At 40.1% G+C, this 23,054-nt stretch overlaps 1 protein-coding gene across 6 annotated transcripts in view; it reads right to left on the bottom strand.

Moving 5' to 3' along the window:
- ELAVL4 (ELAV like RNA binding protein 4) overlaps window positions 1-23,054 on the bottom strand; it is a 95,779-nt gene that overhangs the window by 37,042 nt on the left and 35,683 nt on the right. For all 6 annotated transcript variants that reach the window (XM_035251407.3, XM_035251408.3, XM_003733444.6 and 3 more), the window contains exon 2: window positions 18,165-18,405. In XM_035251407.3, coding sequence (XP_035107298.1) covers window positions 18,165-18,405 — 241 coding nt within the window. The remainder of the gene's footprint in view (window positions 1-18,164; window positions 18,406-23,054) is intronic.

The raw sequence follows: 23,054 nt of genomic DNA, 5'->3' as shown, positions 1-23,054 counted from the left end.
ACCCTCTGAAGTAGGCATTTTGATATCTGTTTTACTGAAGGGGAAACTAAGGCCTGCTATGGCCCAGAGGCAGAAGTAGCTTACCCAAAGTTACTTGTCTAGAAAATAATGGCCAGACCCATCTGACTCCATAGCCAGTGCACCTTCTGCTGTGCCCTGGTTTCTTGAATTTGTGTTCATATGTATGCTAAATACCTGCCCTGACATAGCATAGCATGCCTGAGACTTGGAGAGAGCATGTGTTTTTTTTTGTTTTTTGAGACCGAGTCTCACTCTGTCACCTAGGCTGGGAAAACAGTGGCATGATCTTGGCTCACTGCAACCTCTGCCTCTTGGGTTCAAGCAATTCTCATGCCTTAGCCTCCTGAGTAGCTGGGGTTATGGGCACGCACCACCACTCCTGGGTAATTTTTGTATTTTTAGTAGAGATGGAATTTTGCCATGTTGGCCAGGCTAGTCTTGAACTTCTAGCCTAAAGTGATCTACCCACCTTAGCCTCCCAGAATGCTAGTATTACAGGCATGAGCCACTCTACCTGGTGAGAGAGCATGGGTTTTCTAGTACCATCTCCAAGTCTTTGTTCTCCCATTTAATTCCAATATATATCCCAAAGTATCCCATTCCCATCTCCTAGCCTGGTTGTGCCTTTCAAACTGGATTCGGTGCATCATAGAATGACAGTCTTGGAAAGAACTTTAGTATCAATCATCTTCAAATCCCTTCTACAGATGTGGAAAATGAGGACCAAGAAAGAAGCAAGGAGCTCATGATCTAGTATAAAAGTCGGATTCATGAATTATCAATGATAGTAGAGTACAGTTGAGTGTTACAATGGTGAGAAGAGAGAGGGCTTTCTAGAGAATGTAATATCTGAATTGAGACTAATTTGAAAAAATTGACAAGAGACAGCCATGCAATAGGCAGTCAAAGGCAACAGGTTTAGTAGGGCATTCCAGAAGGAGAGAACACAATGAGTGCCCACTACTTGAGAAGAAAGAACTGTCACGAAACTTATAGTAATCACTTCCACTTGTTGTTAATATCAACCTCTACTGTCAATACCATTTCTAAATTGAATCCATTTTCAGATGTGTACATGAGGTCTCCTTATATCTCTGGCAGAAATTCAGGAATCATTTAGGCATCTGTAATTTTGAGTGTGTCTGCTCTCTGCCAAAAACATTTAAAAAAAAACAGGACTGGCTGGGAACGGTGGCTCACACCAGTAATCCCAGCATTTTAGGAGGCCAAGGCAAGTGGAACACTCGAGGTCAAGGGTTTGAGACCAGCCTGACCAACATAGCAAAACCCTGTCTCTACAAAAAGTACAATTAGCTGGGCATGGTGGTGTGTGCCTGTGGTCCCAGCTACTTGGTTGGCTGAGGAGGCAGGGGATTCACTTAAACCTGGGAGGCAGAGGTTGCAGTGAGCCAAGATCACAGCACTGCACTTCAGTCTGGGCTCAAAATAACAACAACAAACCCAGGACGTAGTCACCCTTATTTTGAGTTCCCAAAGTATTTAAAATTACTTGAGCCAGTCTTTGGTTATTTCCAGAGGGCATATTCTGGAAATCCTAAGCACATGTTTATACTCATCATGTGGCATCAAGATGGCAACAAAGTGCCTGGCCCACAGTAGGTATTTAATATAAGCTTGTTGAACTGAATGTCTTTCTCAATGGACCTTAAGTTCCTTAAGGGAAGGGGGGCATGAGTCTTATTATGACCCACGTGAATCTTGTTATGACCAATGTCTGGCACATAGTAGATTTTCAATAAATCTATGTTGAATAGGTGGATGAACAAATTAATTCAACAAATGAATGAATAGTAACAAAAACAGTTATCATTTTTTGAGTGCCAGTCAGTATACTAAACACTTTATTTCTATCATTTTATCTATTCTCTAAGGCAATCCTACAAGGTAGGCCAAACTGTTCACATAGATGTAAAATTATGTCTCTGCATATGAAAATGCACAGAGTATATACACTCAATTCTAGCAGTTCCCAAAGCAGAAAGGACCAATTACAAAGTTACACTATTCATTAAGAAAGGCCAACTGCTGGATGCAGTGGTTCACACATATAATCCCAGCACTTTGGGAAGCTGAGGCAGGAGGATTGCTTGGAACTGGGAGGTTGGGGTTGCAGGAAGCCATGACGCTGCCATTGCACTCCACGTTAGGTGACAGAGGGAGACCCTGCCTCAAAAAATAAAGGCCAACCAACTGTTGCTCAAAGGCGGCTCCTCCCCCCACCCCCCGCGTTTTTGGTTTGTTATATAAAATAAATTGCTCCAAATGACAGGTCTGCAAATATACATTTCAAAAATAAACCTCAGTAAACAAAAACCTGAACTAATCTGAACCAGATTTTTCTTCTGTTTGTTCAGAAAAGAAAGGAAATCTGTAAGATAAAAAGGTGGTATCAAGTACTTGGTTAAAAAAAACTGAAAAGGAAAAGATTTTCTAAGTAGTGCACTAGGACAATAGAAGCCTCAGTGACAACTATCTCACCTTCAGCATTTATCATACAAAAAGAAGGAGTATTCAGACTGATGACCATGGGGCAATGAAAGATTCTTAACTGAAGCAACATTAAATTATGTTCAGAATATTCTTATAAGACAGGAAAGAATAGTCACACGTTTAAAAATATTTTTTAACAAGAGTTGAAAAAAAAAGAGGAGGATTTTGGCAAACTCCCAGCTAGCCAGAAAAATGAACCAGAATTCTTAAGTCTTGGTTGGCTTACTCTCATGAAACAAAGATCTGGATGTCAGATAGACAAGACGTTCCACCCCAAGTGGATGAAAACCAACAGGTGATTCCAGCAATGCAGCTGATGTTAACCAGGAGGGTTTAGCAACAAAGGAGAAAGAGGTAGAAAAAAATATCAGGTTAATACTAATTACATACACTGTAATTAGCCTTTGGGCAAAATGAGACTTTCTGTGGGTGAAACGTCTGTGCGTGAAAGGAACTGCTATATTTAACACTAAGACAATGGCTTCTAAAACTCCCAGCAGACACCATTCTTACAAAGGGCATGTAGAAGCTCCTGATATCATGTTGGGATTTAGATCAAAAGAGGTAAGTTATATGATCGGGGCTGGCACAGAGTAATACTTCATAAACATTAACTGAATATAAATCCATTAAAACTGCCTTATTCAAAGTAAAAGACATTCATGGCTCTCACTCAAGGAGATGAGATAAACAACTTATCCATACAGAGATAAGTCCAGATGCCAAATGTTAGCTGAAGGACTTTGTCTGAATACTTCTGTCAGCATCTCCTTCCTGAAATAACGCTTAGGGGTTCTCCGCCCTTGGATTTACCACTAATATCTGTGTGAAATGCAGAAATGAACACCTCGGTCCTTATCATCAAGGAGTTTGCTGATAATAAAGTACCATGAAGCTCACCACCATGCTTTAACATCTTAGCTTGATTTCAACAAATGTTTAAAAAGAAAGAAATTCCCAGACCCATGAAGAAGAAAAAAATAAACAAAAGTATGTTTTCCCTTTTCATCACTTTTTAACTTGCAGGTGGGAAATAAGGCAAAATAAAGACATAAAAACCCAAGAACAACTCATGCAGGAATAGGTCTTTAGGGTAGAAAATGAGGGAAAAGTTATCTTCTTTGGTTTTCTATAAAGCTGGGGATTCCTGGACAATGGAAGAATGCAAGCAAGAATGACCAGCTTCATTACATGGAGTCAAGTACCTGGCAGATGTGAAAATGAAGGAGTGCCCCGGAATACCTGTGAGACTGCAAAATGCGAACACCTTCTAATGGCTCAGCTCTTCGAGGCAATGGAAAATGAAATGTCACTGAGACATCAGGACACCAAATAAACCCAAAGTTTGAATCATAGCCAGAATGTGCTCAGTACTCAATAATTTTCAAAAAAATGCCTAGTGTGAGATGCGACTGTGCTGACGCTAGAGTTTGGATCCATATGGGATCATTTTCTGTTCCTCCTGGGAGTAGGTGAGACTCCCCCAGGACACCAAGGCTTTTATTTGCCCACCCCGGGGCAATAGAGGATCTCCTCTCTTTCTTAATGAAAGAAATGAGGTCATCAGATAGGAACTGTCCCAAACTGCCTCCTTGTCCCCTACCCTCAAATTTATCCTCCAAGGAGCTTATTTCTTCTCTCCCTGCTTGGAAAGGATAGCATACAAAATGCCGTAGGGAAAAAGGTTCCTTGGATAATGCTCCATATTATACCATTCCTTTTAAGTCATGTTAGCACAGGTTCAGAGAAGTAATTATATAAAGAGCATCCCACTTTTTTGGGGGGTGACAGAATCTCACTCTGTCACCTAGGTTGGAGTGCAGTGGCGTGATCTCGGCTCACTGCAACCTCCGCCTCCCAGGTTCAAGTGCTTCAGTCTCATGCAAGTTCTCATGCTTCAGTCTCCCAAGTAGCTGGGATTACAGGCACCCACCACCATGCCCGGCTAATTTTTGTATTTTTAGTGGAGACAGGGTTTCACCATGTTGGCCAGGCTGGTCTTGAACTCTTGACCTCAAGTGATCCGCCCGCCTCCGCCTCCAAAAGTGCTGGGATTACAGGCGTGAGCCACCATACCCAGCCAAGAAACCCCTTTTAAACCTGGTTCACTTCAGTTTTTCAAACTCATCTGGTCAATTAAGCACCTTTGGGAAAGACTTTTAGATGGGATTCTCAAATGAATATTACCCTTTGAAATAAGACAGTCTCAAGATTTTTACCTAAGGTGGGGGATCTGGTCCCCAAAGTTGAACTAACAGGGCCAGTCAAAAATAAGACCAAGCCACAGAGTACTTTTTTTCTTTGAGATGGAGTCTCACTCTGTTGCCCAGGCTGGAGTGCAGTGGCGCAATCTCGGCTTACTGCAATCTCCGCCTCCCGGGTTCAAGCAATTCTCTGCCTCAGCCTCCAGAGTAGCTGGGATTACAGAAGCCCGCCACCACGCTTGGCTATTTTTTTTTTTTTTTTGTATTTTTGGTTGAGACAGGGTTTCACCATCTTGGCCAGGCTGGTCTTGAACTCCTGACCTTATGATCCATTCACCTCAGCCTCCCAAAGTGTTGGGATTACAGGCATGAACCATCACGCCTAGTGGCCACAGAATACTTCTAAGGTCTCTTTTCACTGTAACAGTCTATTATTTGGCTTCTCAGATGACATCACACAGTCTTGCTTCTGGGATAATCTAGACACAGGACAGCGATGCATAGTGGGGAGGGGAGTCAGACATTTGAAGATACATTTTCATGTTGGTACAAGTCTGGTTCTAGCTCACTGTGTGAGTAGTCAGCAAGTAGTGAGCTCCCAGATTTTCAAAAGAAGAACCAAAAACCCAAGGAAAAAAACACAAAACAATTGTGTATGACTGTATGGATATTCAAGCAGAAGCAGTCTCATAGGTACACACATATACACACGCAGACACACATAGACACACAGTACCTACACTTAATGACTAGGCATATGACCTTGGAAGCTAGTACAGCATAGTAAATAAAAATAGAGGTTTTGGAGTCAAACATTGGTTCAACTTTGCCACTTAGAAGCTGTGTGATCTTGGATAAGTTAGTTAACCTTTCTGAGTCTGTTTCCTCATCTATAAAATGGGACTAGTAATACCTACATCTCACAGAACTGCTGTAAGAATTATATTACTATATGCCAGGTATTGTTCTGAGTAGTTTACATAAATTAATGTTCATAATAATCCTACCAATATCCCTATTTTATAAATGTAAAACCTGAGGCCCAGAGAGGTTAAGAATTTGCCTGTTACACAGCTAGTAAATGGTAAGGCTGAGAAGTAGATAATAGGCAGTCTAGCTCTTAATCACTAGGCTCTCCTGTCTAGCACAGTGCTGGATTGCTTAGGCCCGAAATATTCCCTTAGCAAACACAGATACACATACCCATATATGCAAACACCCTATACTTCCTCTTCCTCTCTAGTTTTTAAAATCTGATGTTTTGGTAATTAGTTTATTACATGGTGCCATTCAAATGGGCAACATGTGGACACCAGCTTCCCAAACACAAGGATCCTATGTGGCTCCTCAAGGAACAGAAGAACAAATTCAAGCCTGAGAATTGTTAGTTCATTCTGAATGATGACTCACAGCCGTTATTTTCACAAACAGCCTGCTAATTAAACTTTCTTATGAACTCTGCTAACCAATTTTTCCAATGCATGGAGGAAAAATCATTCATTATAGACCGGAATCCAAAATCTAATATTAACAGCATAAGTAGGATCTGTGCCATTGTAATTTGATCAGCTTGAGCATTAATAACAGTTAGACACTGATGACTGAGAGAGTTAATCAGCTTTTGTTGAGATGTACGTAGATAACTGAACAAAACATCTGGAAGGCAGACTAGGAAGGAAAGATAGCTTATCACAGGGGCTTTAGTGCTTGTTTTACCCTCATAAATCCCCTGCTTACAATGCCCTATCTTATAGGTGACCATAGTAATATCCTGAATTTACCAACACGTTAGCAGTCATCTGATCTCACAACACACAGAAAGGTGCGAAAAGTCAGTATTATCTCCATTTCATGCACAACAACCTGAGGCACAGAATGGCTTGATCCACCAAAAGTCCAATAGCTAGCACAGGAATAAGAACTTGGTGGATCCTTTCGTTTTATCATGTTACCACTCATAAAAGTGGCCTCTTTAAAAACAATCTCAGAAATGATCCTGACATATTCAAATACAGACTGTCCCCGACTCATGATAGTTGTATTTATGATGATTTGAGTTTACAGTGAGTTTGCCAGAGTATTAAATGCATTTCAACTTACGATATTTTCAATGTATGATGATGTATCAGGATATAATCCCGCAGTAAATGGAGGAGTATCTTATTGAACTAAAGGCTTTCATTTACAGTCTTCCAGAACCACCGAAATTGATGTTCATTATTACTGCAGCTATTCCTGAGGCTTACTGGAATACATCCTACAGCCGCATTCGTGACTCAGGATGAAACAGCAAGAATGTGGGAAACCATCTCTGTGAAGATCTCTTGTCCCAACTGGCAGACAGACATGGGTATGTGGCTGGCTTGGCTACTTGCTTGCTGTGTGACCTTAGGCCAGTCACGTTAAACTCCATGAGCCCTGGTTTCCTTGTATTAATATGGGGGTCACTAGTATCTACCTACTGGAGATGTGGTCAGGATTAAATGAGATAAATGCAAGGCAACATCTAGTAGCTGGCATCTAGTGAGTGCTTAATAAATATAAGTTCCCATTCTATTCTTCTGCCTTCTCAGATGCTATCTCCTGCTTCCTACTTGGAATTACATAACCTGGGATTGAACCAGAAACAGACATCCACCTTCACTCTCTTCCCCCTTTATCCATCCTTTGGCCTAGGGCTAAAACCCTTGGTGAGAAGTGGTTAGGAGTTATGAGATAGGAGCAACCTATTTATAGGTTGCTTTCATTTACGAAGTGCCTTCACGTGTGTCACCTGGTTTGAATTCACAAGTACCATCCAAAGAAAGTAAGGTTAAGATTTATCTTCTCTACTGTATATTTAGGAAATGGAGCTCCAAAGGGATAACATGACTTACACAAGGCTACAAATACATCTATCAAGTATGGGGGTGGGGAAGATAAGGCAGGACTTTCAGTGAAGTCTGTCTTGATTCTGGTTAGCACTGTCTTTGATATTTCTGACCAGAAAGTGTTTGGGGTGTGTGTGTGTGTGTGTGTGTGTGTGTGTGTGTGTATGTGTTAGTGCACACATGGGCGCACCCAGAAAAGTGTGGGATGTGTCTGTGTGCTGGGGTGTATGGAGCTCTTGGGTAGTGCTCTCTTTCTTTTGTACTTAGAGGGTGGTCTGTGTCCATTGACTGGTGAGGGGTAGTGGGAAGAGCAAAGGTGGCTGAGGTTTCCACAGTCAGGGCCAGGAAATGAGAGTGACATCTGAGTTTCCTGTTTGTTGTCCAGCTCAGGGCTCTGGGCAATGAGGGGCTAGCCAGAACTCACTGCAGAAATCCCTCACCAGAAAGACGGAAGCTGAAAACTGAAGTTCCTGCATGACCATCCTTGGTGTCTGAAGGGAGAGGAAAGACTGGAGTGACTCAGAAGGCAGTAAGTAACACCTCAGTAATGCCTCAGCTCAGGGCAGTAGGCAAGGAAGGCCTGCTTCAGAACACCTCCTCCATAGGACACACTGTTTATACTTTATGTTAATAAAAACAAGAACTTCACTCAGGCAATTTCTCTGTGTTACTGCTGGTCCTAGCCATAAAAAGCAAGTCAATACATCCAAAGTGGACCTAGGCAAGAAAGATGAGGAAAATTCCATGTATGTGATTTCAGGCTTTCTATCTAATCCAGCATTATAGTGGGCAACTATCTCCACAATCAGAGGACTGTTTATCCAGAGAAAGGGCTACAGAGCTGGTGGTGGTAAAGGGTGTGGGGCTGGGATTCCGGTAACCACTTGAGAAAGGAACCAAAGCTGTCACAATTCATTTTTCCTTGATGTAAGAAAACTCAAACTAGGTGGTCTGTTTGAGTCATTTAGCCACATTTAATTTACTAATCTTCCTCTGGTATCTTTTTACCATTCTATATCCATTTCCTTCTACCCTGCTTTAAAAAAGTTGATGGTTATTTCAATTTTAGTTTTTTCCATGTTATCTAATAAGCCAACACAAATCCTTTCTGGATCAAAGTGACATGTAAAAAAACAAGAAAGCAGAAAGAGGAACCTGAACAGAAAACAAACAAAACCACACACACACACACACACACACACACACACACACTACGACAACAATAAACCTGGCAAAGAAAAGAAGAGAGGAAGAAAGAGCCAGAAAAATAAGAAGCCAAGTGCTCTTGACTTATCTTTGGGCTACAATGGCCTCATCTGTAAAGTGGGTGTAGATATTGCCTATGTTGGATACTTCCACAAGGCAAAGGAAGTACTGAGTATAAAATACTCTGAAAACAAACACAAAGAGCAAATATCAGGGATTTCTAAGTATATATTTTATGTTTATGCCACCAATAAAATTATTTAATCTGATTCAAGATGTTTGTGATGAGAAATTCCATTAGCAGCCATAGGAATTAGAGTTATTATCCTAGCTAGCTCTATCCACTTTGTGTTTATGAGGGCTTGCATCTCACCAGACATTCAACTACAAAATAAGGGATGTGCAGAAAACTAAACTTAGAAATCTGCAAGAACTTGAAGTAGGTGGAAAGCAAGTAACTGAGCAAACAGGTACGTCACCTTAGAGAGATAAACAATGATTCTCAGATCACAGATGCCATGGGAAGTCTAAAAGTGGTCCTTCTGCGTTAGGTAGAGTTAGTTATTAGCAAAGTAGAAGGAACACAGACCTCAGAAACAGGCTTGGGTTCAACTCTCAGCTCCACCACTTATTAGCTGTGACCTTGGATTAATTACTTAACGTCTCTGAGCTTCAGGTATTTCATTGACACGAAGGTGGTATCCTCACTTACCTGAGGGAATAGTCCTGGCTGATCTATTCACTATCTCTTTAAGATGTCTGTATTAGGCAGCTTGGGCTGCCATAAGAAAATACTACAGACTGGGTGGCTTAAATAACAGAAATCTATTTTTTCGCAGTTGTGGAGTCTGGAAATCCAAGATCAGGGTGCAGGCATGGTTGGGTTCTGGTGAAGGCTTTTTCTGGCTTGCAGATAGCTGCCTTCCTGCTTGTTGCATGTATATGGAGAAAACTCCAGTCTCTCTTCTTCTTCTTATAAGAGCACTAATCCTATTAGATCAGGGCTCTACCATTATTGCCTCATTTAACCTTAATTACTTCCGAAGAGGCCCTATCTCCAAACACAATTACATTGGGGGTTAGAATTTCAACGTAAGAATTTTGGGGGGACATAAACATTCACTCCGTAACAACCTCTCTGAAGCTTGGTTCAGCTGCCTCTTCTGCATGGACTGCTTTCCTACAACCTAATCTCTGCCAAATACAGGGCCACGCTGAAGGCTCGCTTTTCTTTAATGCTTGCTTTGAGACTCTCAGTTCATTGTCATCGTTTTCTCCTTTGAACACCCATAACTGATGTTGTCTTCGTTCAGCACAGAGAGAGTGGTAAGGTAACAGAAACCTTCCCATAGACTTTGCAGTCAGACAACCTAACCCCACTCACCAGCTGACTAATTCTGGGTCTTGGCTTCTGCATCTGCAAAATGGGAATAAAACCACTGATCATGCAACACCGATGAAAAGCTTCAATGAGATAACATCTGTAATATGCCTAGCACTGTAGCTGACACATAGCAGGCATTCCATCAAACCTCCGACTTCATTCTATCTTTATGAATCCTTTTTCACTATCTTTCCAATGACATTAATAGGACCAAGGAAGGGTAAGATTGGGCCTTGGTGAAGAACAAAATAAAATAACTCCCATTATCCCCTTGCCCCTACCCACAAAACAGCAAAGGTAGAGTGTAGTAATACGCGTAATAAGTGGCAGGCTCCCAGTCCCTTCCAGGCTTTCATGGAGGGCTGTTGTTTGTTCTGGTTTCTCTGACTCATTGGCCCTGCAGCAACACATGGGCACAAACTATGTCTTACCCTTTTTGGCCTCCTCACATACTGTGACACAGAATTTCAGAGAATGGAAGGAAAGGGAATAACATTTATTTGGTCTGAGAGAGTAAACACTAAATAAATACTGTTGGCTGATTGAAAATGTTTTACAAATGTAAAAACCTTATACAAATATATGACCTCTATCTGAATTTTATCTTCTCTCCAAACTAGAAATATCTTCTCCTCTCAAAGCTCAATTTTGGGACTGTAGAAAAAACGAAAAGGCAACTTAAAGATCTTTAGTTCTTAAGAGGAATAAACACAGATACAGAATTGTTATCAGTTAAGAGCAGTAAGGGAGATGTGAAATGGGGGTGAGAGGGTAGATTGAAAAAAGAAATCACCACTATTACACCTCACAGAAGACACGAAGAAAATGAATTTCCCATTAACACATTTCAGAAAGCACTTTCCTCCTACCCTGAAGCTGATGAATTACATTTTTAGATAATGTGTGGAAATTTCAGTTTGACATTACCTTCCTCCTTAGTTCCTAGTCTCAATCAACCAGGCCATTCTACAGAGAAGGGAGGAGTGAGTGAGTGAGTGTGCGGGTGTGTGTGTGTGTTTGTGTGTGTGTGTTGGGGAAAGAAGAGAAGGCTGCGTGAACAGGGAATTGGTCTTACGAACCAAACAGTCAGCTAAAGTACAGAAATAGAAAATTCTTAAAATACCCAGGCCTGATTCACATCCTAGGTAAAAATCCTTTGAGACATCTCTCCTGGGATGTGAGAATACTTTCCTACGGTTATCTGAGTTCAGAAGCAGGGCAGAACTGTCTGATTTGGAAGGTAAGATGAAGGGGAACACAGTCAGGAGGCAAAAGGAAACCATACCCGGTCTGTAATCCTGACTACTGCCATCCTGGGAAGAAATTATGTCGAAAGATGCATGATGTACCTGCACAAACCCTAAACCTCACAGCTCTACTCAACTGCCAAGCTGCCCTAATTAGAAAGGATGGAAAGTTTCTGATTCCTCTTGATGAGTGTGTAAGAAGCACAATGATTACATGGTTTACTGTTTGCACTTCACGTTCTGACATTCTTCAAGTTCCCCCTAATAAGGCAGACTCCAAATCTCCTGTTTTGTAACCCCACTAGGCTGCCAAATCTTCTCCATACCTAAAAATTTTCCATTCACCTCCAACAATAACCAACCCCCCTTCCCATGTCAACAAATCAAAACTCTTTTATTCTTCTTTGTAGAATATGTATGACTGCAGGGAGGTGATAAATAAAATGACAGATGCAAATCTGCCTGATTTTCCTGTGAATTCAGGAGACACATCACATTATACTAAGCACATTTTCCAAATCAGCAGCAAAATATGCTGATAAATGCTACCATTTGCTCTACTCTTCCCATCACTAATGACTCTGCCTCTGATGTGCATGTAGAAAAGTTCGTTTAGTTAATCAATATCTTGGGATTTTCTTGGATATGCCTAAATGAAGCTGGGTTTTTATTACGCTTAAATTGTAAGCAGCATCCATTTCAATACAGTTCTCGCACAGTAAAGAAAAGGGGAATATAGTTAAGAGTATTACATGAAAGGAGAATATCATAAGTGAAAAAACCACTCCAAGTCTAGTCTTCTTTGTTCAGGTAAGCAATGACCTGTTTAATACAAAAAAAAAAAAAAAAAAAACTATCTTTTTAGTGCACAGTGTGATAACAAAAGATTCGAAAACAAAAGATTCTGAGCTCTAATTATGTTTTTCTTGTACTCAAAAATTTCATTCTCCAGGTATACAAGCTGAGTTGGTTTGTAAGGGGGAGGAGTCAGTTTAGTATTTGGGGGAAACCGCCAGAGATAAAGTATAAATTAGATTATTCACAATTAGTCAAACATTGCTGGGTTCAGATACCAGCTCCCTTAACTTGGAAGCTAAGTCACGTTGGCAAGTAAATCAATGATCCTAATTTCAAGTTTCTGCATCTATAAAATGGCCATCTTAAGGATTACGTGAGACTGTCTGCTGATGTCAGCACAATGCTTAGCACATAGTAAGTACTCAAAAGCATTGGCCATTCTGATTCTCCAAGCTAGCTTGATTTATTATTTAAACGAGCTACTATATTTAAAGCATTATTATAGTGCCCAGTACACACATTAAAGCACAAATGTAAGAAATTATGCCAACAAACTCACCTTGGGGCTGAATTCACATTTTGGGAGTGAGTTCAAGGAATTTTTATATATTAGGATTTTTCAGAGCCTTTTATTATTATTTCAGAAATAAAATTCAACCAAATTCCCATACTGTTCCTGTAAGTCCAGTACATGAAAGTATATAAGGTACATTACAACAATCCAGAACCCTCACCCCCCTCTCCTTTCAACTCAATAGCCTGTGCTCTGTCATGACTCTTGCCCTAGATGCTCTAATAGATACTGTCTCCACAGCCGTGGTCCCTGCCCCACATCTCACCTACTGAGAGAGACACATACAGGATTGTTAGCAGAAATTCGAGAAAGAACACAAGTTGTCCAATGTTACTGCATCAAAACTGAGTTGGTCCCTTTAATTAGAGATGTAAATTCAGATACAAAGGCAGCAGCAAAATATCCACCCTCTTGTCCACAGTAGTGAAGGTTATTTTTTTGGCCTTATTCTTTTTTCTCAAAATAATATTAATTAAACCAAAGATATGTATTATAAAGGAAGAAATGAAGGCATGGATTAGAAGTGGTGTTTAGGAAATGTTGCCTTTGTCATTGGGGTACAACTCTAACTGACTTAATTTTTTGGTATGCTTAACTGCATTTGGTAATGCTGCTTCATATTAGACCACTGCTTCCAAAGAGATATGTTCCAGCTCTACTTCTTTTGTCCAAAGCACAGAGAAATAAAATAAAATGCTTTTGTTCTTTGACTAAAATTTTGGCTCTATTTCTTTGCCTTTCTTTCCTCTAACTAAATCCTAACCCTATCTTTTAACCTTTCCCCAACAACTCCAGCTAACACCAACCTCACCTCTTCCAACCATCCATAGCACTTACATATTAATAGCATGTTCCATATACTTGTCTCTTAATAGATTCAGTTTTGTTATCAATAATGTTCACTTTGGTCTGTCCTGTCCTCAAAAACTCCCCTTCAGAGCTCACACTCATCTGAAATGAATAGAAAACTACTCTTAAAAAGTACATTAGAAAGTACACTGCACAAATACACAGAGTGACATAAAGTAAAAATATAATTCCTTTTTTTAATCACTGTGATGTAAATAATCACACAATATAAACGGGCAGGTCAAAACTGTTTGTTGTCTTACACTGATTTCTTTTTTCGTTTTTGAGATGGAGTTTCATGCTTGTCAATCAGGCTGGAGTACAATGGCATGATCTCAGCTCACTGCAACCTCCACCTCCCGGGTTCAAGCAATGTTCCTGCCTCAGCTGTCCAGTAGCTGGGATTACAGGAGCACACCGCCACGCCCAGTTAATTTTTGTATTTTCAGTAGAGACAGTTTCACCATGTGGGCCAGGATGGTCTCGAACTCCTGACCTCAGGTGATCCACCTGCCTCGGCCTCCCAAAGAGCTGGGATTACAGGCATGAGTCAATGCGCCTGGCCTAATTTCTTTCTAGAGATTTTTCTTTGTTTTTTATTTTATTATTTGTTTTCTTTCCTTATTTGTTTTGGGGTGGTAACTAGATAAACTCTTACAAAAATGTAAAATAAGGCAAAGAAATAATAATTCAGCTCTGCTGGTTTCAAAACATATCCTGAGCCTCCTAACCCTGCCTTGGTCAAGCTGTATGTTTTCTCCCCTAAAATACTGATCATATAGGAAGTTGGATTCAGTAAGGCAATCTCAACATTTACAAGCCAATACCAAAATGGTAACAAAACAAAAACATTAGAAACTAATTTTTTAGAAAACTCGTTTCTAAAAAATTAGAAACTAAAAAATCAACTACTTGGAGTCCATGGGAATAATACAATTTCTACCAGGTATTTGGTGTTCTTTGCCTGAGTTACTAGGTTGCAGGTGACCCTATGGGTCACATGCCACTTCCTTTTGTTTCCCCAGCAGCAGAAGCTGCAGGTTAATGAAGAAGAAAAGCTAAAGACTTAGCGTCCAGTTCCATCACGTGTCACGGCTGCACACAAAAGCAACTCAGGATATGCCTTTCTTCTCCCTGGTACCTGGATTATCCTGATAAGTATCCTTTCCCAATTGCAGAAAGCAAAATCTGATGTCTCTGAGAAGATAAGTAACAGAGATGTAAACCAGCATTTTCAGTAAATTTGGTTCCACTCTGAAGGAAAACAAAGGCTGAGTTATATCCCCAGATGATGATAAATATTGTTATCTGTGCTTCCCTTTATACACATGAGTTTTGATTAAAGCCATGGTGCATTAGATAGATTCTCCAGAGGGTGCCCAGCAACCTCTGCTCAGAAGAACACAATGTTACACTGGGTTATTAAGTGGGGGTTAGGAAAGGTCTTTACCCTGTACACGCTTCTAAATAAAATCATGCTTTTGGAAACTAGGGGTGACTCCCAGCTCCACCACCTGCTAATAACTATGCTGCCTGGGGAAATCACTAAGCTTTAGTTTCCTCATTTAAGAAAATGGAGGCTGTCCTCCATGTTAAATGAAATAGGGTATGTCCAGCTTTCAGCAAGTATTCAGAGCAGAGGAAGCGCTTGATAAATGGTGATGTTTATACAATGTAACACTTAAGTCCATGTCCGAATTTCTTCTATCTGTTCTCAAACAGAGAATTCATTGACAATTCACAGCCCGGGGTGAATCCAGCCTGCTGGTAAGGCTATCAACAGAATCACTTCCTCTCTCTCTCTCAAGAGATTTTAACATTACAGAAGCCAGAACCTTCTAAGGGAATCCATTACATTCTCTTAGGGAGTGGTTGGGGCTGGAAAATCTTAATCTTCAATTCTTATCTCTTTGCCACCTCCCACCCCCCCAATCCTCCCACTGGATATTTAGAACTCCTTGTAAACTTCACAGGATCGAGATGCATTGAGATCTGTAGGAGGTGTTGGAGGAAAAGGGGGGACTGGGATGTTAAAAATCAGGGCAACAAAAATACCCATGATGTCATTTACCCTGACTTCTGAACCACCAGCGGCAGCCTCTCCACTTGCCTGGTGTGATATACCTCACCTCTCTCAGTCTGCGTCGTGACCTAACTCCAAATGTTGGCCTCGGGAAAGTCTTCTGCTAGAGAGATTCCCACTCCCTCCCTGTCTCCCCACAGCCCTATCTCTCCCTCCTCTGACTTTTAGCATAGCCAATTAAACCTGAACAACGGGTGGAGGGAGGAAATATGCTGCATCTATAGAATGGTACAGCAGGGACTAGTTTCACTGTTAATTTAAAATGCTAGAATTAATTAGGTAGTGTAAATGAAGAATTTAATAAGCACTCTTTACAACCACAAGTTTTACTTTTATTAAACACTGCTACCAAATGAGGGCAAATATCTCTGGTTTCTCTATATTTCCCTGCCTCATTTCCATAAGGTCTCTACAAATAAAATTTGGGGGGGGGCACTGAATTTTAAAAGAATGCATAATTATAAATTTATGCCTGAACTGTATTCCTGCTTTCAACCCATAAGCTTCTTCTTTGAGCTCAGATGCTACTGTATGTCTCTGCTTGTGCTGGAGAGGGTGATAAGCAAACCAAAGTTGACAATTTTGGTTTTGTATACCAAATTAAAGGCTGTCTTCGAAGCTGTCACTCCTATTCAAATCCACTCGGTGAACTACCAAATTAGCATTCTTTCAGTAAAGGAATCTGCTTGTTTAAACATGTGTCTTTAGAAAACAAGGAACAACACCATGAATCAGTGCTTCTCAAAAATCTCACTACAGTTCTGAAGGAATTCTGAAAAGGTGATTAATAATATTCACTAATATAGCTGGCAGAGTCTGTATTTTGAAGGTAAGGCTACACCAAAAATACATTTGCTGTATAGGAGTAGGAGGAAGAATCATATGCTTAACTGGTTTTAATTTGGTTTGAATTATCATCCTATTATAGAAAGATTATTCAGGAATCTAAATATTGGCTTTCTGAAAGTATGGGAAATTCTCTTAAAAGATAAATGTTCCAGTGCTCTCGTATAAGATCATCAAAGGCTGGCCCTATTTAGAGAACTTGATAGATACAATTTTTCTGTTCTGGCCACTTTCCTTGAAGCATACTAGCTGTACTTATAATAATAGATTTATTTACTAAGGGACCACTATGCAATAGACATTGTGCTAGATGCAGTGTATCCAGCCTCTCATTTAATCCTCACAATAAGCCCTTTGAGACAAGCATTATCTTCCAATTTTTCAGATAAGAAAATTGCGCCTAGGGTGTTATGTGACTTATATTTTTGAAAGTAGCACTAGTATTTAAGTTTTATGATTTTGCAAACTAATTAATTTATAAGGGGAACAAATTTACATGTAAATTATGAGAACAGAAGAATGTATATATTTACACCTACACATATAGAATGTATTCTCTGATTTAAAATCAAGATGATGTATCTCTCTATTTTAATAATACAGCTTCCTTTTTTACAAAAATGATAGGACGGTTGCTAAGTAAACTATCTAGAAAAAGGGAAACAAAAGTCAATACTCAAAACTGACAAGTATTCGAAGTTGAATATGAACGATTTCAGGAGTGGAGTATCAGAGAGTAGCAGCTTCACTGCCGTCATTATGTAGCCTAATATATTTCTAAGAAAATATTCTCACTGCCAATAAGATTACAGGGAAACATTCACCCAAGGAATTATAGTGTCAGTGTCTGGCAAACATCTGGTTATCAATGAACAGTTGTCAATTAGGAGAAAATCAGAACCTACAAATCTCATGTATTGAAGTCGTATAGAGTATTGTTTCACTTTCAAGTAAAAATTCCCTCACTTCTCAAAGAGTATCTTCAAAACAAACAGATGAAATAGAACAAAATACCTCAAATGCAGATCTTCATTAAGCATGCCCCTCCTACAGTAGAGTGGTTGTATTCCAGAATAATCTGCTATCCTTAGGGCCTGTTTCTCCCCAAGGACAAGGGCAGTTGTGTCAACCGTCCACACATCCACAGTGGCCCCCTTTAAAACACTTGTTTCAGGCACATGGAAGAACATTGGACACACATGAACCAAATATTGAGAGAATACATGAACAAAAACTAGTGTAGAATATAGGGAGGGCAGTGTGTGGGACTGGAAACTAAACAAGAAGGGATGGCTGATTAAGAATAAAAGGGGACAGAATCAAAGGATCATTTCACATGAGGATGAAGATGTGCCAAAATCGTCATCTGCTTCCAAGTAGTACCAATCTACAAGCAGGTCTGATGTGGTGTATGTGGTGTGAGTTTATGACTGTGTATCATGCCATCTTGCATGCAGGGTACATGATACACTCAGGTGCATAATCACATGTGCATTTCTGCTAAGATCTGCACATCTAATGGAATAACATAGCTTCAAATCCCATGCCTACAGTATGGAAGAAGAGCATACCTGTAATTTTGTCTCTCACAAGTTTGCAGGATTCTATTTCACCAATGCTCCCGAAGAGACTCCTGAATTCTTCTTGGGTCATATTCTGGGGTAAATAGTTGACGATGAGGTTGGTTTTGCTGTCATCTGTGGTTGCCCCTGTTTGCATGGGAGAAGGACAGTTTCTGTTGTTGTTGGAGGGTCCATTGCTTGTATTGGATGTCGGACCATTTGACACCTGAGGCTCCATGGTGCTAATTATCTAAATAAAAATAAAAACAATTGAAAAAGACTTTTGAAATCTTAGACACAATTAAAGTCTCTTTTAAAAGTTTATTTTTTTGAAAAGAAAGAGAAGATAAAGCAAGATGGAGCAAGAGACTGGGTTGTGAACACAGCCAATTTAAAAGCATGTTGTTAACCAAAATGTTAAACTCCCCTTTCTATTTTTAGGCCAGCCCATAGATTTTGAACACAGACTAGAATGCAGTAGGAACTCTCCCATTATTTTGTTAATGAAAAGCTAATTCCTGTTTTCATTACACAATCACTCTCAGAAATGTATACTTAAGCCACACCAAATTATAATTAAAATGTAAAGTAATAATCATGATTAAAATTACAGTTCCATTAAAGCTGAAAAAGCTAAATATAGAGGGCTACACTCACAAGATCAAATACAGTACCTGTTTATTAACTAACTCATAAAGTAAAATGACATTAAATTAAGTGGGGTTGTTCCATATGGGAAAGGTTTAGATTTTCACTGATGCTTAATCCCTGATCAAACTTTAGATTTTATAGGTACATGCTGGGGAGTTGCAAAGTCATCTAATGTCTTTTTTTTTTTTTTAATCTAGCCGTTCTGTTATTGTTTCTCCCAGACCACTAACAGAACAAAAAACATGGAGGCAAAGTTTTCTCTAGGTCTCCACCTTAAGTCCAGCACTACCTGAGGCTGTCCACTCACACATTACTCAACAAGGACTTTCTTGGACCTGGCGTGGTGGCTCATGCCTGTAATACCAGCACTTTGGGAGGCCGAGGCGGGCAGATCACGGGGTCAGGAGTTTGAGACCAGCCTGACCAACATGGTGAAACCTTGTTTCTACTAAAAATACAAAAATCAGCTGGGCATGGTGGCGTGCCTGTAATCTCACCTACTCAGGAGGCTGAGGCAGGAGAATTGCTTGAACCTGGGAGGCGGAAGTTGCAGTGAGCCAAGATCGTGCCACTGCACTCCAGCCTGGGTGACAGGGTGAGACTCCGTCTCAAAAAAAAAGGACTTCGTCTCTTGATTTAAATATTTTGATAAACAAAGAATTCTGCCTGCTGTGAATGTTCCAGGCAGCATGCATAAGAATAAAGAAATGAATGAATCTCTATCATCAGGAAGCTTACAGTCTATAGAGGACACAGACAGGTAAATAGCTGGTGTAGGGCAATGATCATGCAATACAGAAGCAATTACTTTTGCTTACAGGATAGGGAGATTCAGGGAGAGTCCTGAGAAGATGCTAGAATAGGGTTTTACATGAAAAAATGAGTTTAAGCTTATGAAGTCATGTCATGAAGATGACAAACATGGAGATTTGCAAAATTGCAGAGCTGGAAGGCACTTAAGGAAACAAAATCTAGCTCAACACTCTCACATTCAAGATGAAGCCCAGAGATGTCCAGTGACTTCTCTGTTATCATAGAAAAATGGGGTCTAAGTCTAGGCCTGCACCTGGGTTTCCTGGCCCCAGACACAGCCCATAATTCCCAACTTTCCATTTTGTCTTATCATCATCCTCTATTTGTCCATCATAAAATGGCTTCTGTCACCTCAGAAATTAGTCATCAACTCCTTGGAAATTAAATCATGCTCTGCCACTTACTAGCCGTGTGACCTTGGGCAAGGGACTTAAACCCTAGGAGCCTCCCTTATGTGAAAAATGGGAACAATGCCACCTGCCTTGCAAAGTGGTAAGAACCAATCCAGTGATATGACTTACGTAAAGCACCAGAACAGTGGTGGGCACTTAACGACAATCACTGATATTTTATTAGTTACTCTGCCAATCATCCAATGTGACTTCTCTCACTGTCTCCTCACAAGAAGGCAATATTCTATATTCTCTACATCGTATAGATGAGGATATCAAGGCATAAAAGACATCCAATAACTAGTAGCTTCCATTATTATTCCCATTTGCCTGCTCAGAGGATTTGGGGGGTAAGTATCTTCATTTACTATACATGTAATAAAGTGTATAAATCTTAAGGGTACAACACAAAGAATGTTTACAAAGTGAACACATTTCACACCTTTCAGATCATAATATAGAACATGACTGGCACCCCAAAAGCCTTTCTCAGGTTCTCACCCCTGTCATTTACTTCACCCCTCAAAGTTAACCGCTATTTTGAATTCTAGTCCACAGATCTGTTTTACCTATTTTTTAACCTTTATATACATGAATCATACAATACATACTCTTTTGTGCCTTTTCACACAGGTATGGAGAGTCATCTGCTCTGTTACAAGTAACAATTCATTGTTCTTCCCTCTGCTACAGCAATTTCCATTGTGTGGAAATACTACATTTTATTTATCTGTTGATGAACATTTGGTTGTTTCTAATTTTGAATGATTATAGATAATACTGCTATGAGCATTATGTACATGTATTTTGGTACATAAATGTACAGATTTCTATTGAGGATAGTCCTAGGATTCTATTTTTGGTGTCATAGGGTGTATGTATGTTTAGCTTCCGTAGATACTACCAGCAGTATTTCAAAGTGGCTCTATCCATTTGTATTCCCACCAGCAGAGTATGAAAGTTCCAGTTGTTCCACATCCCCATCAATGTTTGAAGACCATTTGTTGTTTTTGTTTTTATTTTCTATTTGAAGCAGGGTGGAATAGTAAAAAAGTAATGAGAGTTTGAGTCAAGACAACAGCTGATTTAAAATCCTAGTTCTATCACTTATTAGTTGTGTGATCTGAGGCAGGTTACTTCAATACTCTAATCCTCAGTTTCCTCTTCTGCAAAACTGGAATAAAAGCTTGCCATGTAGGGTTATCTTCAGGATGAGAGATCATGTACATTAAATGTCTAAAATACAAAGGGCTCAGAGGCATCATAACTATTATTCCTCATCATGCCCCACGCAGGTGTTACTCTAATTCTTTCATCTTCTGATGGTCACAAATGATAAATGAAACAAAAAGGAAAACATGAAGTCTCAAGAAGAGCCAAGGAAGTAAAGCAGACTGAGAAAGATGGGGACCATCTAAGATTCTTTACCATCATGTAAGTAATTTAAATGGCTCCGCTTCTCCCATCACCAGAACTTTCTTCTTGGCTTCAGGTCAACTTTAGGATTCTAGAAGACTGGTCCAGACAGCAAGGATAAAGCAAAAAGCTTCTGAGAAGACTCTGAAATCAAGCTCCCCTCAGAACTCATAGAAGTTGTACCCAGCAAAGCCTATTTAGCCGCTTTGCCCTCTAGGCAAGGGTCCAGGAAAAAAAATCAAGGAGATGGTCCCCAGGGAGGAGGCATGGTAAGGGAGATGGCATTATAGAGCATCAGCACAACTCCTGGCTAAGAGGCAGGTTTCAGCTCTGCCAAGCTGTAGGGCCTTCTGGGTCTTTGCAGTACCTGCCTTTGCTGTGTTGTTTCATCGCTTCACCAAGTCAGGTGTCCAGGCAACAAACATAAGAAGCACTGCCAACTCGATAACAAACATGAAAATCAGAATTTATCCATTCAGGAGGTTTGACTAGCAGAACCACAAAGCTGTCCAACTACTGCATTTTGATTTAATACCAAAAACACCCCAGACCCACAATCTTTAGAAACCCTTCCCTGTTCTCAGGTTACACTTCTTTCAGCTTCCCCAAAAACATCTAGAAAATATCTGCACCGAGGAGGCTTATTTGGTGCTAATGATGGAGTATGTGGAAGAATTTCATGCTGAGATTCTGTGGGACCAAAACTCTTAAAGGTCACCTGACAGTCAGGTTCATTTTTCGTCTGCAGACACACAGAGAAAACGAGCACTTCTCCATGTAGAACATCTCACAGGTCCACCTGAGGCAGGAAGGTTATGAAGCAACTGCAGCAAAGTAATTTCAGTTCCCCCTTCAGCTTTTTGGCTCTCCTTATGTTCTATGTGGATTTCCTCATTTATGTTGACTCCTGGAGATGAGCCCTATCTGTAGATTAGACAATCCCAAATGATCCCAAAGCTTCTAAAAGGAGCCGTGATATGCAGTGTTCACTACTGAGCTACTTCAGCTGACCACATCTATAAATTAGGTCAAGTCATTCTCATCCAATGTAAATGGAGCTCTCTTTGCTCTGCACCTACACTACGCAGTTATTCTTTTGTATATTCAGAAGGAACTGATGAAAACACACAAATGCACACATACAGAGAGAGTTTTCTCAAAAAGAATGTACAGTCTGAAAAGTGAGAAACATCTGTAAATGTGTTATTATACATCCTATAATAAGACCCCTCACGGGTCTTACTGATACATCTTAGGATGCAACACAAGCTAAAAAAAAAAAAAGAATCAGAAATGTAAAACATCAGAATCAAATCTGACATGTGACTGAACCAAGAGGATTTTAAAATATGACCTGGAAAGTAAGAGAAGTTGCCAAGATGTAAAGATATTAAATGCATGAAAATGAAACTACAGCATTTTAAGGTTAAGTGCTAGCTCTCAAAGAGAGGACACCTGTACTCTCTACTTGGGAAACAGAGGGACAGACCCAGGTAGAAAAGGTGTGTGCTGGTGGAAAACACATCCTCCAGTAAGCACGGAGGCTGGCTGGGCAAAATCAGAACACTTGCTTCCTCAGGCTAACGCCTTTGATTTCTAACAGCACAATTTTCATTGCAAATAAATA

Source organism: Callithrix jacchus, chromosome 7, assembly GCF_049354715.1.
Source record: "Callithrix jacchus isolate 240 chromosome 7, calJac240_pri, whole genome shotgun sequence".
Classification (NCBI taxonomy): domain Eukaryota; kingdom Metazoa; phylum Chordata; class Mammalia; order Primates; family Cebidae; genus Callithrix; species Callithrix jacchus.
Note: the sequence above shows the minus strand (reverse complement) of the source record. Positions and strands in the feature narration are given on the sequence as shown.